General features: G+C 43.2%; 1 protein-coding gene across 2 annotated transcripts in view; it reads left to right on the top strand.

Moving 5' to 3' along the window:
- LOC125374008 (tyrosine-protein kinase Tec-like) overlaps positions 1–19283 on the top strand; it is a 51550-nt gene that overhangs the window by 20990 nt on the left and 11277 nt on the right. For both annotated transcript variants that reach the window (XM_048384684.1, XM_048384685.1), the window contains exons 4-14: positions 1322–1415; positions 3264–3401; positions 4549–4685; positions 6053–6117; positions 7503–7562; positions 8186–8320; positions 10723–10844; positions 12798–12866; positions 13573–13637; positions 16796–16899; positions 18497–18585. In XM_048384684.1, the coding sequence (XP_048240641.1) occupies positions 1322–1415; positions 3264–3401; positions 4549–4685; positions 6053–6117; positions 7503–7562; positions 8186–8320; positions 10723–10844; positions 12798–12866; positions 13573–13637; positions 16796–16899; positions 18497–18585 (1078 nt within the window). The remainder of the gene's footprint in view (positions 1–1321; positions 1416–3263; positions 3402–4548; positions 4686–6052; positions 6118–7502; positions 7563–8185; positions 8321–10722; positions 10845–12797; positions 12867–13572; positions 13638–16795; positions 16900–18496; positions 18586–19283) is intronic.

The following is a 19283-nucleotide window of genomic DNA, read 5'->3' as shown; positions in this document are numbered from 1 at the left end:
GTGAGAGAGGGGGTTCAGGTGAGAGAGGGGGTCCAGGTGAGAGAGGGGGTTCAGGTGAGAGAGGGGGTTCAGGTGAGAGAGGGTCCAGGTGAGAGAGGGGGTTCAGGTGAGAGAGGGGGTTCAGGTGAGAGAGGGGGTCCAGGTGAGAGATGGGGGTGAGAGAGGGGGTCCAGGTGAGAGAGGGGGTCCAGGTGAGAGAGGGGGTTCAGGTGAGAGAGGGGGTTCAGGTGAGAGAGGGGGTCCAGGTAAGAGAGGGGGGTGAGAGAGGGGGTCCAGGTGAGGGGGGTGAGAGAGGGGGTCCAGGTGAGAGAGGGGGTCCAGGTGAGAGGGGGTCCAGGTGAGAGAGAGGGTCCAGGTGAGAGAGGGGGTGAGAGAGGGGGTTCAGGTGAGAGAGGGGGGTGAGAGAGGGGGTTCAGGTGAGAGACGGGGTCCAGGTGAGAGAGGGGGTCCTGTGAGAGGGAGGGATCAGGTGAGAGAGGGGGTCCAGGTGAGAGAGGGGGTCCAGGTGAGAGAGGGGGTCCAGGTGAGAGAGGGGGTCCAGGTGAGAGAGAGGGTCCAGGTGAGAGAGGGTCCAGGTGAGAGAGGGGGTCCAGGTGAGAGAGGGGGTTCAGGTGAGAGAGGGGGTCCAGGTGAGAGAGGGGGTCCAGGTGAGAGAGGGGGTCCAGGTGAGAGAGGGGGTCCAGGTGAGAGAGGGGGTTCAGGTGAGAGAGGGGGTCCAGGTGAGAGAGGGGGTTCAGGTGAGAGAGGGGGTCCTGTGAGAGAGGGGGTCCTGTGAGAGGGAGGAATCAGGTGCTAGTGAGAGGGAGGGATCAGGTGCTAGTGAGAGGGAGGGATCAGGTGCTAGTGAGAGGGAGGGAGCGAGTGAGAGGGAGGGATCAGGTTTTAGTGAGCGGGAGGGATCAGGTGCGAGTGAGAGGGAGGAATCAGGTGCGAGTGAGAGGGAGGGAGCAGGTGCTAGTGAGAGGGAGGGATCAGGTGCGAGTGAGAGGGAGGGATCAGGTGCAAGTGAGAGGGAGGGATCAGGTGCGAGTGAGAGGGAGGGATCAGGTGCAGTGAGAGGGAGGAATCAGGTGCGAGTGCGAGGGAGGGAGCAGGTGCGAGTGAGGGGTTCAGGAAAGGATAAGACCAGATATGACCATGCATGAGGGAGGGATCAGGTGCAGTGAGGGGTTCAGGAAAGGATAAGACCAGATATGACCATGCATGAGGGAGGGATCAGGTGCAGTGAGGGGTTCAGGAAAGGATAAGACCAGATAAGACCAGATATGACCAGATAAGACCAGATATGACCATGCATGACTGGATGTTGTATTGTCTCCAGGTGATGTATCATGAAAACAGCGACTTCTTCACGCTGTACATTGTTGCTCTGAATACTGACCAGAGGGACACCTGGGTGACAGCCATTAGACAGCGTGAGTCCAACTATTACTTCCTGTTGAATTTGTTGTTAAGCATCAAGTGAAGAAACAGGATGAGACAAGCAAACCAGATTACTACACCCGGGGTATGTCGGGGGTATATACTTACATCAAGGAATTCTATCCGTCCTTACATCACAGGACATTTCTTGTGCGACCTATAACCTTAAAACTACTGAATAGATTCTTCACAAACGTGGTGAACATTTCCTATACCAAAAGGAGAGGTGCAGTCCGATGTTTGATTTCAATATTTGGAATTTTGGAAAATATAAATACAGCTATTTTCAATTTTTGACTTAGAATTTATATACTTCAACATTTGTGCGACCTATTACTTGAAAACTACTACATGGATTCTTTTCAAATTTAGGGAACACTTTCTATACTTATAGGAGAGGTGCAGTGCAAAGTTTGATTTTCATTTCATATGTGGATTTTCTGAGAAGACATGAATTTTTACATGTTTTGAACTTAGAATGTTTTTTTACTCAACATTTGTGCAACCTATAACTTGAGAACCACTACATGGATTCTTTTCAAATTTAGGGAACAGTTTCAATACTTATAGGAGAGGGGTGCAGTGCAAAGTTTGATTGTGATACAGTAAACTACAGATATAACCAACTCAAAGGGACCACTAATTTTAGTTTGTTATAACCGTAGTTCGTTATAAGCATATATGCAGCAAATGGACGGGACCAAAAAGGAGTTCATTATATCCATCAGTTTGTTATAAACATGTTTGTTATAAACGTAGTTTACTATATGTGGTTTTCTGAAAAGAATTTTTTTCATGTTTTGAACTTAGAAATATGTTCATGCCCCCGACTTACGATGATGCCCCTGTACATCTTTGAATAGTGCCATTGCTATTTTATATTATTTTGCTTTTTAAGAGAAACTGGTAGCAATATATCCTAGATGTTAAAATTGTTCTTCATCTAGTGGGGGGGGCACGGGTGGCCCAGTCGTCTAAGGCGCCGTGATTCGCTGCGCAGAGTTGAGTCCCTTGGGCACGCCAGAAACCTATGATTGTGGGTTCGAATCCCGGTTCGCCCCGATTATGTTTCTAGGTGTGTCAGCACCATACCAGTGCTAGTGGGTTTCATCGAAGTGGTAAACGTCTGAGACCTGCATCACTTCGGGCTTTCCTCCCACATTAAGCTGACACGCCGTGATATGACTGGAATACTGTTAAAAGCGGCGTTAAACCAAACTCACTCACTCACTCACTCTTCATCTAGTGATGGAGTCTAGATCGGAGGTGTTAGTAAGGGTGTAATATGATACATATCACAATATTATTTTTTAATGCTCAGTGCTTATGAATTCAATATTTAGCATAAAACAATATGTCGTGATACATATCGTAATACAGCCTTGTGCATTGTAAAATATCGTGATACACTTTAAACCTCCAGTACCCTTCCCTAGGTGTTAGTGAGCCCTCCTCACTTTTTGACTTGTTGACTCCATGTTGAGTTTCTGACATTTAGTGTGATAGCGCAGGACAAAAGAATACAATTACATGCATCAACCAAGTCAGTGAGCCTGACCACCAGATCCCTTTAGTCGCCTCTTACGACAAGCATAGTCGCCTTTTATGGCTACCATGGGTTGCTGAAGACCTATTCCACCCTGGATCTTCACAGGTCATCAGAGCACATATTCATGCCTGTCGGGCTTCGTTGACTTTGTGACAAAACTGTCATTTTATAATGAAAGAATTTCGTACAGGTACATATCTGACACATCACTACACTAAAGTCAGGTGAGGCGCACATGTTTTATGTGTAGCTTGCATTATATTCATTTTCACTGATATTCATATTTTTACAGAAGCTCAGAAACAAGGGGCCAACTTTGTACCTAAATATCACAAGGGAGTGTGGACAAAGACGCTCCGCAAATACAACTGCTGCGATCAGCTATACCGCAATGCACCAGGCTGTGAGGTGGCAACACACGAACAACAAGGTGAGTCAGTGGTCACACGGACAACAAGGTGAGTCAGTTGTCACACGAACAACAAGGTGAGTCAGTGGTCACACGAACAACAAGGTGAGTCAGTGGTCCCACGAAGAACAAGATGAGTCAGTGGTCACATGAACAACAAGGTGAGTCAATGGTCACACGAACAACAAGGTGAGTCAGGTGGCAACACAAACAACAAGGTGAGTCAGTGGTCACACGAACAACAATGTGAGTAAGTGGTCACACAAACAACAAGGTGAGTCAGGTGGCAACACAAACAACAAGGTGAGTCAGGTGGCAACACACAAACAACAGATTTAGCATTCAGTGTAGGTGTGGAGCTCTGAATATTTTGAGTTTTTAGGATAGTGTAGAGTTCAGGATAGTTTGGGCTATATTGTCTAACTGGTCATGAGGGAAAGATGTCAATGTAGTGTCTCCGGGATTGTAACCTGGAGTTGTAAGTCGGGTAGTGTCTAGTTAGCCATTTCCATTCTCTGTGCACACCACACTGTCCTGCATGGAGTGTCACTGAGTCAGGTAGTGTCTAGTTAGCCATTTCCACTCTCTGTGTGCACCCCACTGTCCTGCATGGAGTGTCACTGAGTCGGGTAGTGTTTAGTTAGCCATTTCCATTCTCTGTGCACACCACACTGTCCTGCATGGAGTGTCACTGAGTCGGGTAGTGTCTAGTTAGCCATTTCCATTCTCTGTGCACACCCCACTGTCCTGCATGGAGTGTCACTGAGTCAGGTAGTGTCTAGTTAGCCATTTCCACTCTCTGTGCACACCCCACTGTCCTGCATGTAGTGTCACTGAGTCGGGTAGTGTCTAGTTAGCCATTTCCATTCTCTGTGCACACCACACTGTCCTGCATGGAGTGTCACTGAGTCAGGTAGTGTCTAGTTAGCCATTTCCCCTCTCTGTGTGCACCCCACTGTCCTGCATGGAGTGTCACTGAGTCAGGTAGTGTCTAGTTAGCCATTTCCACTCTCTGTGCACACCCCACTGTCCTGCATGGAGTGTCACTGAGTCAGGTTTGGGGCCACTTTCAGCAATAGTGCAGTCAGACTTTTGAAATGCTCTTGTAATAAACCAGTATCTAGTCGGAAGTCATTTAATGATCTATTTATGCCAACATCTTCTGCAGAAAATGTGATGCCAGTTCAACAACAAAGACCACAACAACAAGTTTCTGTGAATGGTGCCTCGAAGAAAGAAGCCAAGGTTTATGTTGCAATATATGACTACCAGCCTGCAGAGGAGGGAGACTTAGAACTAGCTTGTGTAAGTAGTATTTTGTCCTCCATTGTGTGTAATAAGGTGCTGCAACTGATAATTTGTAAGGTGTTTTACTGCATAAAGCCATGCTGGTCTGAGTGGGATGCATCTCCTCAAGGCAAGAGAACCAGGCTGGAATTGTGGAGTTATGTTTTGGCTGGAGTAACGAGTTAAATCAAAATCATATTATGAAATTGACATCTGGTTCATAATGAACATGGCGACTGATGATCGCCACTCCCGTCCTTTAACATATACTTACAACAACAGGAGTGCCAAGATGATCATCACTCCCATCCTTTAACATATGCTTACAACAGCAGGAGTGCCAAGATGATCGTCGTTCCCATCCTTTAACATATGCTTACAACAGCAGGAGTGCCAAGATGATCTTCACTCCCATCCTTTAACATATGCTTACAACAGCAGGAGTGCTAAGATGATCTTCACTCCCATCCTTTAACATATGCTTACAACAGCAGGAGTTCCAAGATGATCTTCACTCCCATCCTTTAACATATGCTTACAACAGCAGGAGTGCTAAGATGATCGTCGTTCCCATCCTTTAACATATGCTTACAACAGCAGGAGTGCCAAGATGATCTTCACTCCCATCCTTTAACATATGCTTACAACAGCAGGAGTGCCAAGATGATCTTCACTCCCATCCTTTAACATATGATTACAACAGCAGGAGTGCCAAGATGATCTTCACTCCCATCCTTTAACATATGCTTACAACAGCAGGAGTGCCAAGATGATCTTCACTCCCATCCTTTAACATATGCTTACAACAGCAGGAGTGCCAAGATGATCTTCACTCCCATCCTTTAACATATGATTACAACAGCAGGAGTGCCAAGATGATCGTCACTCCCATCCTTTAACATATGCTTACAACAGCAGGAGTGCCAAGATGATCGTCACTCCCATCCTTTAACATATGCTTACAACAGCAGGGACCTGTGAAGATTCCGGGGTAGAATAGGTCTTCAGCAACCCATACTTGCCGTAAAAGGCGACTATGCTTGTCATAAAAGGCGACTAACGGGATCGAGTGATCAGGCTCGCTGACTTGGTTGATACATGTCATCGATCCCAATTTGTGTGGATCGATGCTCATGATGTCAATCACTGGATTGTCTGGTCCAGACTTGATTATTTTACAGACCACCGTCATATAGCTGGAATATTGCTGAGTGCGGTGTTAAACAACAAACAAACACACAAACAACAACAGCAGGAGTGCTGAGACCACATTGTGGGAACACTTTTGAGGTGTGGAACACTTGTAAGATTAAACTATGGTAGCTTTTGTTTTGCAGACAAAAATGAAAAGACTACCAGACTAATTCCCACCTATCTATTTTCAGGGAGAGGAGTATGAAATACTAGATGATAGTCGAGAGCATTGGTGGCAAGCTAAAGACAAGAAGGGGTAAGAAATAACATATAGTTTCCTATAGGAACTTATGTTCATGAATCAAGATTTGATCTTTGAACAGTTAGTCCTTAGGGAGATGTCAGGGTTCAGTTCCATCAGTCCGAGGGCTGAGTCCCTGTAAGTCCTCGTCATTTGATGCTGAGGAACAATGTTCCGGGATGACCACAGTGTTTACTGCCGTAGTATTATTAGGCTTAAAGAAATAAAAGAATTGGTTCTGAGGCAATGGCTTTTGAAAATGTAGTGCGGGCAGGCAGTGGTTTTGTTTGGGGATGTTGTAACTAGTATGTAACCAAATTTTGTTTACAGTAATTTCATCGAAATCATGTTCTTAAGTAGGGGCAGTCGTGTAGCCTAGTGGTTAAAGCGTTGGCTGGTCACGCAGAAGACATGGGTTCAATTCCCGACATGGTGTCCCTCGCGATATTGCTGTATTATTGTTAAAAGCGGAGTAAAACCAAACCCACTCACTCACTCTTTCTTCTGAAGTATTGAATCATTTCACTGTCATGTGTTCGAGACGCGGAATATTTAAAGATTTTTTTACAAAATGATTTTAAATGAAAATAAAAATGAAACGTGCAGCGGACTTAATGATGAGGGCAGAGCCTGAGAACAAAGACTATTATTTTTTTAGCCTTATAGTTAAACACTATTGTGATGAATGTTTGATGGGCATTTCTTAGAAGTTGACAGATGGCAAAGTAGACACAATATATGGATAACAACTCCCTTAAGTTCAATTATGGCGACGTTTTGGTACAGATAGTTCATTACGTCGCTATGATAGTACATTACATGTGTTCTTATGCATACATTGTATCTACTATTGCGATGCTAATTCGGTAATGATTAAACTATACTTGCAGTACTACAGTGATAGTATTTAGATTTCACTGCAGTATTCAACATGATGACACAGCCTACATCTGTCAGCAATGTGTCAGGTTCAGCAGATGCTGTTAGGGGTTAAGGGAGGTACCTCTGAACACAGGAATCTGAAACTGTGGTTAAAATAATGATATTCTTTGCCTGTTTCGCTATCAGACACTCTTCTGTATGTATTAGAATAGGTCTTCAGGAACCCATTCTTGTTGTAAAAGGCGACTATGCTTGTCGGAATAGGCGACTAACAGGATCGGGTGCTCGCTGACTTGGTTGATGCATGTTGTCATATTCCAATTGCGTGGATAGATGATTTGGCCATTGTGTGATCATGTGGTCTAAATGTTAATTTGACTTAGCAAATGTAAAACCAACTTCTGACTTCTTTTCTGTCTTCATTGCGCAATGTTTGTTCGATACTTGCACATTTTCTCTCTTATCCAAGATGTCAAGTCTGCTAGGATCTACTCTGTACCTTTCCATTTTGTTTGCAGGAATCAAGGATACATTCCAGCTAATTATGTCAAAAGGAAGTTTGACTTAGAAATATATGAGTAAGTATTGATTTGCCAATTCCACTTTTGGACTTTCAGGCCGAAAAGAAACTAAGCTTTTCCCCATTAAAATAAAACTTCTGCTTCAAATTTCCTTGTATTTGCCCGTAGTAGGCGGTCTGGCTATGTGGATAAATTTTTTTTGATAAAATGTGGACAAATTCAGTCTCATACAAGACATATGGCTACAGCTTTCCAAAGGAAGATGACCATAGTTACCACAGAGCCCCTTCTATGAGGGGTGACCATCTCAGCTTTCTGTACACACGACCAGACCCACTCCCCACCTTGAGGGAGATAACTCCATCCCCATTAACCCCCACCCCACAACCCCCAGCCAGGGGAGGTTGCATTGCCCTGATGATACTGGTTCTTTTTCAAGGACATTGATGGATTGTCATTAACATTTCCTAAAGATATTTTAAAAATTTGGTAATCAGTAGCTGATGATGTCATATAAATGTCCTAATGCCATTTGTCTCTTGCAAAACCTCTCACAAGTACAAATGTCATGTTTCTATTGACGTCTGTACAACAGCGCTGTATTGTGTTCGAGTCACTGTCGTTAGTCGTGTTACAGCGTTCCTATTCCCTGCTCACTGTTGCTTGGTCCACTGTTGCAGCTGGTACTACAAGGACATCACCCGACAGCGCAGTGAGGCCATCTTGCAGGAGGACAACCGCGAGGGCTGCTTCCTGGTGCGAGACTCCAGCAGCACACCGGGGATGTACACCCTGTCACTATTTACAAATGAAGGGTAAGCACTGTAACTGTTTATGAAGGATAAGCACTAGCACTCTTTACTTATGAAGGGTAAGCACTGTAACTGTTTACTTATGAAGGGTAAGCACTAACACTCTTTACTTATGAAGGGTAAGCACTGTAACTGTTTACTTATGAAGGGTAAGCACTAACACTCTTTACTTATGAAGGGTAAGCACTGTAACTGTTTACTTATGAAGGGTAAGCACTAACACTCTTTACTTATGAAGGGTAACCACTGTAACTGTTTACTTATGAAGGGTAAGCACTGTAACTGTTTATGAAGGATAAGCACTAGCACTCTTTACTTATGAAGGGTAAGCACTGTAACTCTTTACTTATGAAGGGTAAGCACTAACACTCTTTACTTATGAAGGGTAAGCACTAACACTCTTTACTTATGAAGGGTAAGCACTGTAACTGTTTACTTATGAAGGGTAAGCACTATCACTCTTTACTTATGAAGGGTAACCACTGTAACTGTTTACTTATGAAGGGTAAGCACTATCACTCTTTACTTATGAAGGGTAAGCACTGTAACTGTTTACTTATGAAGGGTAAGCACTAACACTCTTTACTTATGAAGGGTAACCACTGTAACTCTTTACTTATGAAGGGTAAGCACTATCACTCTTTACTTATGAAGGGTAAGCACTGTAACTGTTTACTTATGAAGGGTAAGCACTGTAACTGTTTACTTATGAAGGGTAAGCACTATCACTCTTTACTTATGAAGGGTAAGCACTGTAACTGTTTACTTATGAAGGGTAAGCACTAACACTCTTTACTTATGAAGGGTAAGCACTAACACTCTTTACTTATGAAGGGTAACCACTGTAACTCTTTACTTATGAAGGGTAAGCACTGTAACTGTTTACTTATGAAGGGTAAGCACTGTAACTGTTTACTTATGAAGGGTAAGCACTAACACTCTTTACTTATGAAGGGTAACCACTGTAACTCTTTACTTATGAAGGGTAAGCACTATCACTCTTTACTTATGAAGGGTAAGCACTGTAACTGTTTACTTATGAAGGGTAAGCACTAACACTCTTTACTTATGAAGGGTAAGCACTATCACTCTTTATGTATGAAGGGTAAGCACTATCACTCTTTACATATGAAGGGTAAGCACTATCACTCTTTATGTATGAAGGGTAAGCACTATCACTCTTTACTTATGAAGGGTAAGCACTATCACTCTTTATGTATGAAGGGTAAGCACTATCACTCTTTACATATGAAGGGTAAGCACTATCACTCTTTATGTATGAAGGGTAAGCACTATCACTCTTTACTTATGAAGGGTAAGCACTATCACTCTTTATGTATGAAGGGTAAGCACTATCACTCTTTACATATGAAGGGTAAGCACTATCACTCTTTACGTATGAAGGGTAAGCACTATCACTCTTTACTTATGAAGGGTAAGCACTGTAACTGTTTACTTATGAAGGGTAAGCACTATCACTCTTTACTTATGAAGGGTAAGCACTAACACTCTTTATTTATGAAGGGTAAGCACTGTAACTGTTTACTTATGAAGGGTAAGCACTGTAACTGTTTACTTATGAAGGGTAAGCACTAACACTCTTTACTTATGAAGGGTAAGCACTGTAACTGTTTACTTATGAAGGGTAAGCACTATCACTCTTTACTTATGAAGGGTAAGCAATATCGCTCTTTATGTATGAAGGGTAAGCAATATCACTCTTTACATATGAAGGGTAAGCACTATCACTCTTTACGTATGAAGGGTAAGCACTATCATTCTTTATGGATGAAGGGTAAGCACTATCACTCTTTACATATGAAGGGTAAGCACTATCACTCTTTACATATGAAGGGTAAGCACTATCACTCTTTACATATGAAGGGTAAGCACTATCTCTCTTTACGTATGAAGGGTAAGCACTATCTCTCTTTACGTATAAAGGGTAAGCACTATCACTCTTTACATATGAAGGGTAAGCACTATCTCTCTTTACATATGAAGGGTAAGCACTATCACTCTTTACGTATGAAGGGTAAGCACTATCACTCTTTACGTATGAAGGGTAAGCACTATCTCTCTTTACATATGAAGGGTAAGCACTATCACTATTTATGTATGAAGGGTAAGCACTATCACTCTTTACGTATGAAGGGTAAGCACTATCTCTCTTTACGTATGAAGGGTAAGCACTATCTCTCTTTACGTATGAAGGGTAAGCACTATCTACCTTTACTTAAGAAGGGTAAGCACTACCTCTGTGAAGGGTAAGCACTATTCCGCTTTGCTTATGAAGGATAAGCACTACCTCTCTACATATAAAGGGTAAGTACTATTCCGCTTCACTTTTGAAGGGTAGGCGCTGTCTCTCTTCCCCTATTTAAAATGTTCATGTCGTGTTTCAGGAGTGTTCTAGTCAGACATTATCATATACGGAAGGATTCTGAGGGCAAGTTCTACATCTCGGACAAACATGCCTACCCCAGCATACCTGACGTTGTCCACTATCACAAGCACAACTCAGGAGGTAAAGTAGCTGTGTATAGTGGGTATAGCTGTGTATAGTGTGTATTGCTAGGTATAGCTGTGTATGGTGTGTATTGCTAGGTATAGCTGTGTATGGTGTGTATTGCTGGGTATAGCTGTGTATAGTGTGTATTGCTGGGTATAGCTGGGTATAGTGTGTATTGCTGGGTATAGCTGTGTATTGCTAGGTATAGCTGTGTATGGTGTGTATTGCTAGGTATAGCTGTGTATGGTGTGTATTGTTGGGTATAGCTGTGTATGGTGTGTATTGCTAGGTATAGCTGTGTATGGTGTGTATTGCTGGGTATAGCTGTGTATGGTGTGTATAGCTAGGTATAGCTGTGTATGGTGTGTATTGCTGGGTATAGCTGTGTATGGTGTGTATTGCTGGGTATAGCTGTGTATGGTGTGTATTGCTAGGTATAGCTGTGTATGGTGTGTATTGCTGGGTATAGCTGTGTATGGTGTGTATTGCTGGGTATGAGAACAGAGAGACATGTTTCAGAGTCAGGTCACGATCTCAAGTCTCTAGATCCTATGCCATTTGTGGCCATTTGTAACCAGTTAGTGATAGATTGATATACAGTTGACCCCTCTTGTCCCCTCTAGTTCTGGCCGGTATTACCGGTCTATCGGTGTATTGCTATGCAGAACTACAAATCATATGTATTGCGATATGGTTTTCATGTATCGGTATTTTGTGCATATTGTTTTGTTAGTGAAAAAAACATTCAATAGACATCAAATTTATAATACGAACGATCAAGACGATATCACAACATAAAATAGAAAATATAAACAAACATGGGGCCATGCTCTGGAAGTGTTAGGCAGTGATTACTTCCCTTTGCCCAGTCGCTATGGAAACAAAATGGCAGACAAATTTGAAATAGTTGCCAACAAAAGGGGGAAGTGGGATATTTTGGGGGGGTGATAAAGTTGAAGAAAACATTGCAGTTTGTCTCAAATGCAATGCAAGGGTCTGCCACACGGGTGGGACCACAAATCATGTGGCAGCATCATCCATCCATTCTGTTGACTTAGTCATATAAAACTCAAAGCGGGATCATACCAAAAGAGGAAATCTTGGTCGCAGAAACCGAACGAATTTCAATTTCGTCACCCATTCGTCTCAGTGACAAAGTGGCCAGGTTTATCATTGCTGGTCTTCGACCACTCAGTATCGTCGATTCTTATGAATTTAAAGACTTCAAAGCCTAGATTCACTGTACATGTGTCCCTCTCAGAAAACCTTCTCTGACAGGATTATGCCAAAAATGTACAACAAAGCAAATAGCTGGTAAAAGAGGCCTTACAAAATGCTGAACAAGTAAGTTTAGTCAAAAGAAATATATATCTGACTCGTGTCAAATTTCTGCTTTTCCAGATATCACAATACAATAAAATCGCAATACAATTTGAAATATCGCAATATATTGCAATACATTTTTTTTCCAATTCCCAGCCCAACCAGACAATATTTACATGGAACGATTTTTCACACAAGCGTACGTTTTGAGTGAATGTGTCTTGCCTTGAACATCTAGAAGACTGTCATCATGGGGTCATCATGGGGTCACCTGCCTGTTTGCCTATCCTCAATTTTCATATAAATGTACTGTTTGAATAGTTTGGAGTAACAACAATTAGCCATATATTCTTTGCACAATGTGAGTGAGTATGGTTCTACGCCGCTTTTAGCAATATTCCAGCAATATCACGGCAGGGGACACCAGAAATGGGCTTCACACATTGTACCCATGTCAGGAATCGAACCCAGGTCTCCGGTGTGCCATGCCAACGCTTTAACCACTAGGCTACCCGACCGCCCTATTCTTTGCACAAACATCCTGTTGTCATTGTGGTGGTCCAAGAGGAAGGGGTAAACCATGTCACGAGAACACTTGCAGTAGGTTGTCATGGTGACGTGACTTATGTTTATTCTGTGTTGCAGGTTTGGTGTGCAGACTGCGAGAACCTCCCAGACGACACTCAGCACCCTCTACAGCAGGATTTGGTCACGGTCAGTAGATAGGTCATACTCCGCTAACATATAGCTTCACACCATCTGGAGATTACATATTGTGTCTGTCTTATTTTAATGCAGCGTTAGAAATTGGCACTGGTCCTGTAGTCCTGTAGTCCGAGCCAAACTGCCTAATAGTTAAGGTATCATAAGGGCTTGTAGAAATCTGCCTTTTTTAGGGGTTTGCTATATGTTATCATTATAAGGACTAGTGGGCTGAAACTGTTAGTTTCTATCGCCATTAATGTCTAAGGATTATATCAATAACACTCACTTGTATAATCATACAGTGGAAACTGTCTCAACCAGACTCATCTGGGACAGACAGTTTAGTCCAGTGTATGTGGTAGCCGGGACTCGAGTACAATACCCCCTCAGCACCCAAAGAATTTTAAAGAAGATTCTTGTTGTTACCCTGTCTGGCGCTCGGCATTAAGGGACTAAAACAAGGCCTGGTCGGTTCGGAGTCAATGTACTGTGTCTGGGGTATTCATGTTAAACTCTGACATGGTATCTCAATGCCAGCATCCTAGATCGGCAATCTAATTTGCATATTCAGCTAGTTGTCAACCAATGAGACTAATACACATCAAGGTCAGAAAGGACGACAACGGAGCACATTTAATTCATTAATCCTAGTAAAATGTTTTAGGACTTCCAAATATGTGAGTGTACTCACCTGTGAGTGTTGTCCTCCTTGCAGGCAAGTGGGAGATCGACCCCGATGACTTGGAGACGGGGGAGCAGTTGGGTTCAGGATGTTTTGGGGTGAGTACCAAGCTAGTTCTTGATTCTTCCTGACAACATGAAGGTCTTTCTAATCCTAGTTTGTTATTTAACGCCACAATCAGCAATATTCCAGCTATATGACGGCAGTCTGTAAATAATTGAGTCTAACAGAGGTGACTGACGGGATCGGGTGGTCAGACTCGCTGATGGCGTTGATCCATGTAATTGTAGCCCAATTGTGTTGATCGATGTCATTATGTCAGTCACTGGATTGTCTGGTCCAGACTTGATTATTTACAGACCACCGTCATATATATCGAATGTTGCTGAGAGCGGCGTTAAACAACAAACAACCGAATCATAACCTTTAACCATGATATGGCTTGTGCTCATGAATGGAGGCGACAAAACTATCAACAACATGATCTAGCCATCGACCGTTTCCCCTCTCTTTGTTTACTGAGTGAAGAAGTCTTCACTTCTAACTGCTGATCCCTTGTCAACAACTAGCAGGTTTATACTCAATACCCCCTACCTTCCTATATTCACCTTGTCATTGCACAAGGTCGTACACATACAAATGAGATCTCGATAATTGCTACCGCTAAACAAAGATCTGAGGTCATCCCATTACTGGTCACTTCCGACAGACTTTTCGGGAACGTTGACCGACCAATGGAATGACTGACAAGAAGTTGACATTAGCCAATCTGAAGGCAGCTTCCTCATGCTTTACGACACAAGTTTCAAACTGGCGACTACGGTCGATAAAATATTTTGACAAAGTCTTGATTAAAATATCAAAACTGAACAACCGAACATTGTAAAATGGGTATTGGATGGCCGCGATTGTATGGATTTAGTTGTAAAGCCCATATCTGTTGTTCAGAATACCCCCTGTTAAGTTTTTCAAGGTAACATGATTAGGAAATTCCAACTGTCAATTTCCTCGTCTGGTAAGCGATGCTATGATTGGTCGCATGAAAGGTCGTTCTGACATGACCAGTAGGGGGAAGCCCTCAGATCTTTGTTTTGCGGTAATGAGGACTACGATTCGGTTTTCTTGCGATTGGCAACGTCTTGACATCTATGTTAGAGTTTTTCAAGTCTTGGCAGACTGTGTTTTATGTTTGAATTCACTACCCTGTCCAGAACTTGTTACATTTCAGTTACAACGCTGTGTATGTGACCAAGCTGTTGAGATAAGGGCCTTATAGTGGCAACATCACATTTTGACTTCTCATTCTATTTTAGACGCCTCCGTGGTCTTGTGGTAGAGCGTCCGCCCGGAGACCGCCTCCGTGGTCTTGTGGTAGAGCGTCCGCCCGGAGACCGCCTCCGTGGTCTGGTGGTAGAGCGTCCGCCCGGAGACCGCCTCCGTGGTCTGGTGGTAGAGCGTCCGCCCGGAGACCGCCTCCGTGGTCTTGTGGTAGAGCGTCCGCCCGGAGACCGCCTCCGTGGTCTTGTGGTAGAGTGTCCGCCCGGAGACCGCCTCCGTGGTCTGGTGGTAGAGCGTCCGCCCGGAGACCGCCTCCGTGGTCTTGTGGTAGAGCGTCCGCCCGGAGACCGCCTCCATGGTCTTGTGGTAGAGCGTCCGCCCGGAGACCGCCTCCGTGGTCTTGTGGTAGAGCGTCCGCCCGGAGACCGCCTCCGTGGTCTTGTGGTAGAGCGTCCGCCCGGAGACCGCCTCCGTGGTCTTGTGGTAGAGCGTCCGCCCGGAGACCGCCTCCGTGGTCTTGTGGTAGAGCGTCCGCCCGGAGACCGCCTCCGTGGTCTTGTGGTAGAGCGTCCGCCCGGAGACCGCCTCCGTGGTCTAGTGGTAGAGCGTCCGCCCGGAGACCGCCTCCGTGGTCTTGTGGTAGAGCGTCCGCCCGGAGAGCCGAAGGTCCAGGGTTTGATCCCGGGCCGCGTCATACAAAAAGACGTTAAAAGATTGTACTTGTTGTTACCCTGTCTGGCGCTCGGCATTAAGGGGCTAAAACAAGGACTGGTCGGCTCGGAGTCAGTATACTGTGTCTGAGTGGGGTATTCATGTTAAACTGCGGCATGGTATCTCAGTGAGCTAGCACTATAAATCGGCATCAGTCCGGACTAGTACAAGCAGCCACACACACACATACACGTGCATGCACGTCGCTATATAAGTGCAATAATCTTGGACGCGACGTTAAACCCAATTTCACCTCACCTCACCTCACCTCACCTCACCTCACCTCACCTCACCTCACCTCACCTCACCTCATTGTATCTAAGACTACAGGACCCTGGGGACACAAAAATACCATTCACAAGCTTCAATTTCTATTTATGACAGAGACACATGGCATCAAACATTTAGACTCATTTTCTGCCAAGTCCCATTTTCAGACTTATATAGAGGATTCATCATGAGTGTTTTTTTAATATGAGAAATATCAACCGAGTCTTAGTTAATCGGTATTTGCCGAGCCTTTGGCGAGGCAAATACCGATTAACGGGACGAGGTTGATATTTCCCATATTAAAAAACACGAGTGATGAATTCTATTTATCATTTTCACATTTTTGCTTCCAAATTAAGGAATAATTGCATTAAACATTAACATCAGCAACTTGTCGAAATCTTATGTATAGATCGTGCGTAGTGATACATGTTTTCCATAGCCATGTAAACCAAAATAAACAATTCGCTGAGAAAAAAAGTTCCTCGGATTATTTTAAACAAAATACTTGAACAGACTTTTGCAGAATAATTGAAACTTTAATAACGGTAACAACAACGATTCTGTGTAATCTGATTATATCTCTGGTGTAACTTCACTTATAATATATAGTTTCAAATCAAACCGCTCGCTCTTCCGGTTATCTAATTTGCATACTTATGTCATTGGGGTATGACATACATGTTTTTATGTCATAAGCTTATGTCATGGATAAATGCTTAAGTTAAATGATAAAACTGTTTATGTAATGACTATTGTTTTTAGAATTAATGTCTGATTAATTTATGAACTAATGAGAGAAAGATACGATATTTTTGTACAGTCGGGACACATGGTGATTTTTATGGAAGTAAGTTGACATCAAATGTCTTTCTTTATGATGTCACAGCACAGTTGTATCCTAGCAACCATAAGGTGCCTTTGCTCCTGGTGGGTCTATTATGACTTGTATCCCTGACTTGTATCCCTGACTTGTATCCCTGATCCGCTTGTTTAGAGTGTCAACCGTGGCAAGTGGAGGAACACACCCGTGGCAGTCAAGGTCATGAAGTGTGGCACCATGTCGGAAGAATCATTTGTGGAGGAAGCCAAAACAATGACGTACGTGTGATACAGAACTACTTGTACAGGAGGTTGGTTTGTTGTTTAACGCCGCACTCAGCAATATTCCAGCTATATGACGGTGGTCTGTAAATGATTGAGTCTGGACCAGACAATCCAGTGATTGACATCATGACCATCAATCCACGCATTTGAGATCGATGACATGCATCAACCAAATCGAGCCTGCTGACCCGATCCCGTTAGTAGTATAGGTAATGGGGGTTCTGGCTCACTTCCACTGGAGCTTTTACAGAAGGATCCAGTGGGAATTCAAGTCCTAAGACTTGATCAGGGGATTAGGTTGTAAGTTATTACATGGGGGTTGTACATTGATGGATGGCCAGGTACTCCACCGAACAGCTTGACTTGTCTCGTATACTATTTCTGATTATGTAAAGGATGATACACGCCTCCTCAGTTTTGGTTGAAAATGTAAAATCGTGAGCGAGGGAAAAGCTTGTTTTACCCTTTTTTTTAAAACCAAAACCGAGGAGACGTGCTTTATCCAACTTCTGAACCGCCTAAATGCAAAAAATACCAGAAAATATAAGAACACATCGACATACCTTATAGTGAAACAATACAGTGTATTGTACTATAAAAGGAATTCGCTCAAAGCGTGCGGGAGAAAAAACATGTGCAGCATGGACTAGCTGGTGTCATGACATAATAAACTGAACAAATTCTCATCACCTGCCCTTGTAGCTCAGTGGGAAAACAGTGGATTACAAAACATAACACGTTATGGAATTTTCATGTTAAAATAAATTTGACTTTTAACCAATCATCAAACACAATTGTGTACATATCAAGAGGCAATTTTATAGAACATTAATTGTAAAACCTTGGTATTCAATTGAAATGTATTCATCAGGTCCCGGGCATTCCACCAGAACGCCCTGAGCATGGTTCATATTGCCTGCCTTGGAGGTTTACCTTCTGTCACTGTAGTGTGACGTCATCAGAGGTTTATAAGTTATTATTGAAGCCTGCCAAAGGATGACACAGTGCTCCAGCCAGACTGAGGGATAAAAGCTACAAATGAGAAATCATGGGTCAAATATCAGGCAATCAATGGTGAATGGTTTAATGTAAATAAATATGTTTGAAACATATGATGTCCTACCTACTACCAATGTTAAGACAAGTGTAGTCTGCTTCTTTGAGGCATTTAGAAGGTGGAGTATCAATCAAGGATAAGATATATGGATGAACAACTTCTTTATTACAATTAGGAGCAGTGTTTCAGTGTTGACCATTAGAACCTACACCAAACGTCGCGCCTTATTGTAATAAAGAGGGGCGGTCGGGTAGCCTAGTGGTTAAAGCGTTCGCTCGTCATGCCGAAGACCCGGGTTCGATTCCCGACATGGGTACAATGTGTGAAGCCCATTTCTGGTGTCCCCCGCCGTGATATTGCTGGAATATTGCTAAAAGCGGCGTAAAACCATACTCAGTCAGTCAGTCAGTGTAATAAAGAAGTTGTTCATCTATATATCTTATCCTTACTTAAGTGTAGTCTGATTGAGTCTCCTGTTGTTTCTGCCACCTCGGACGCTGCTTGTGCCAGTAAGTACTGTTTGTTGCTCTGCAGCCAGCTGAACCATCCCAACTTGGTGCAGCTGTACGGCGTGGTGACCAAGGCCAAGCCTATTATGATTGTGGTGGAGCTCATGCGATTTGGTAGGTATCTGTGTTCACCTTGACCTTGGTATCTATAGATGAGGCGAAACCGCATTATCAGTGGTTCATATTGGGAAAGGGAGGTCACTCTAATTTCAAACGGGAGCTATCTCCGTTGTTTTCGTATTTGCGAGTAATGGCGTCACCCACGCTGTACGTTGTTGGTCCAGCTATTAAATGCCCAGCTTATCCCTAAGGTAAAACATATTCTTAATTAAATGTTTGAATGCATTATATATTTATATTTTGTAATATTGATGGGAAATATCTTTATAAATCATTTCGTGTGACGTTAATTCCACGAAAGGCACAAAAGTCTTTGAAGTTTGAATAACGTCATCATAGCTGACCACACTAGTTTTACAAAAATAGTTTCAAAGCAAGAAACTTAGATCTACTTCAAATTAAATTTACAGAGGCAATACCACTCATTCGACTTTTTCCAGTATAACACATCAATCTAATCATAAGTGTTGGTGGAGATATAAGCCAGAAAATATGTCTACACTTCATTTGATCTCAGACATTATACAAGCCTTAAATGTTTCCGAGAACTTGTTCCATAAAAGGAATAACTTATGAATATTAATGACCCCACGACCTAGTTTGGCCATGTTCGTAGAAGTGAGTTCTGAGGTATTGCAATCGCATTTGTCTGTTGCCTGTCTGGTCTGTTCCCTGTCTGGTCTGTCCCCTGT

This window comes from Haliotis rufescens, unplaced genomic scaffold (genome assembly GCF_023055435.1).
Source record: "Haliotis rufescens isolate VD_foot unplaced genomic scaffold, xgHalRufe1.0.p SCAF_50, whole genome shotgun sequence".
Taxonomy (NCBI): Eukaryota; Metazoa; Mollusca; class Gastropoda; order Lepetellida; family Haliotidae; genus Haliotis; species Haliotis rufescens.
The sequence above is the reverse complement of the archived record's forward strand: the minus strand, read 5'-3'. Positions and strand labels throughout refer to the sequence as shown.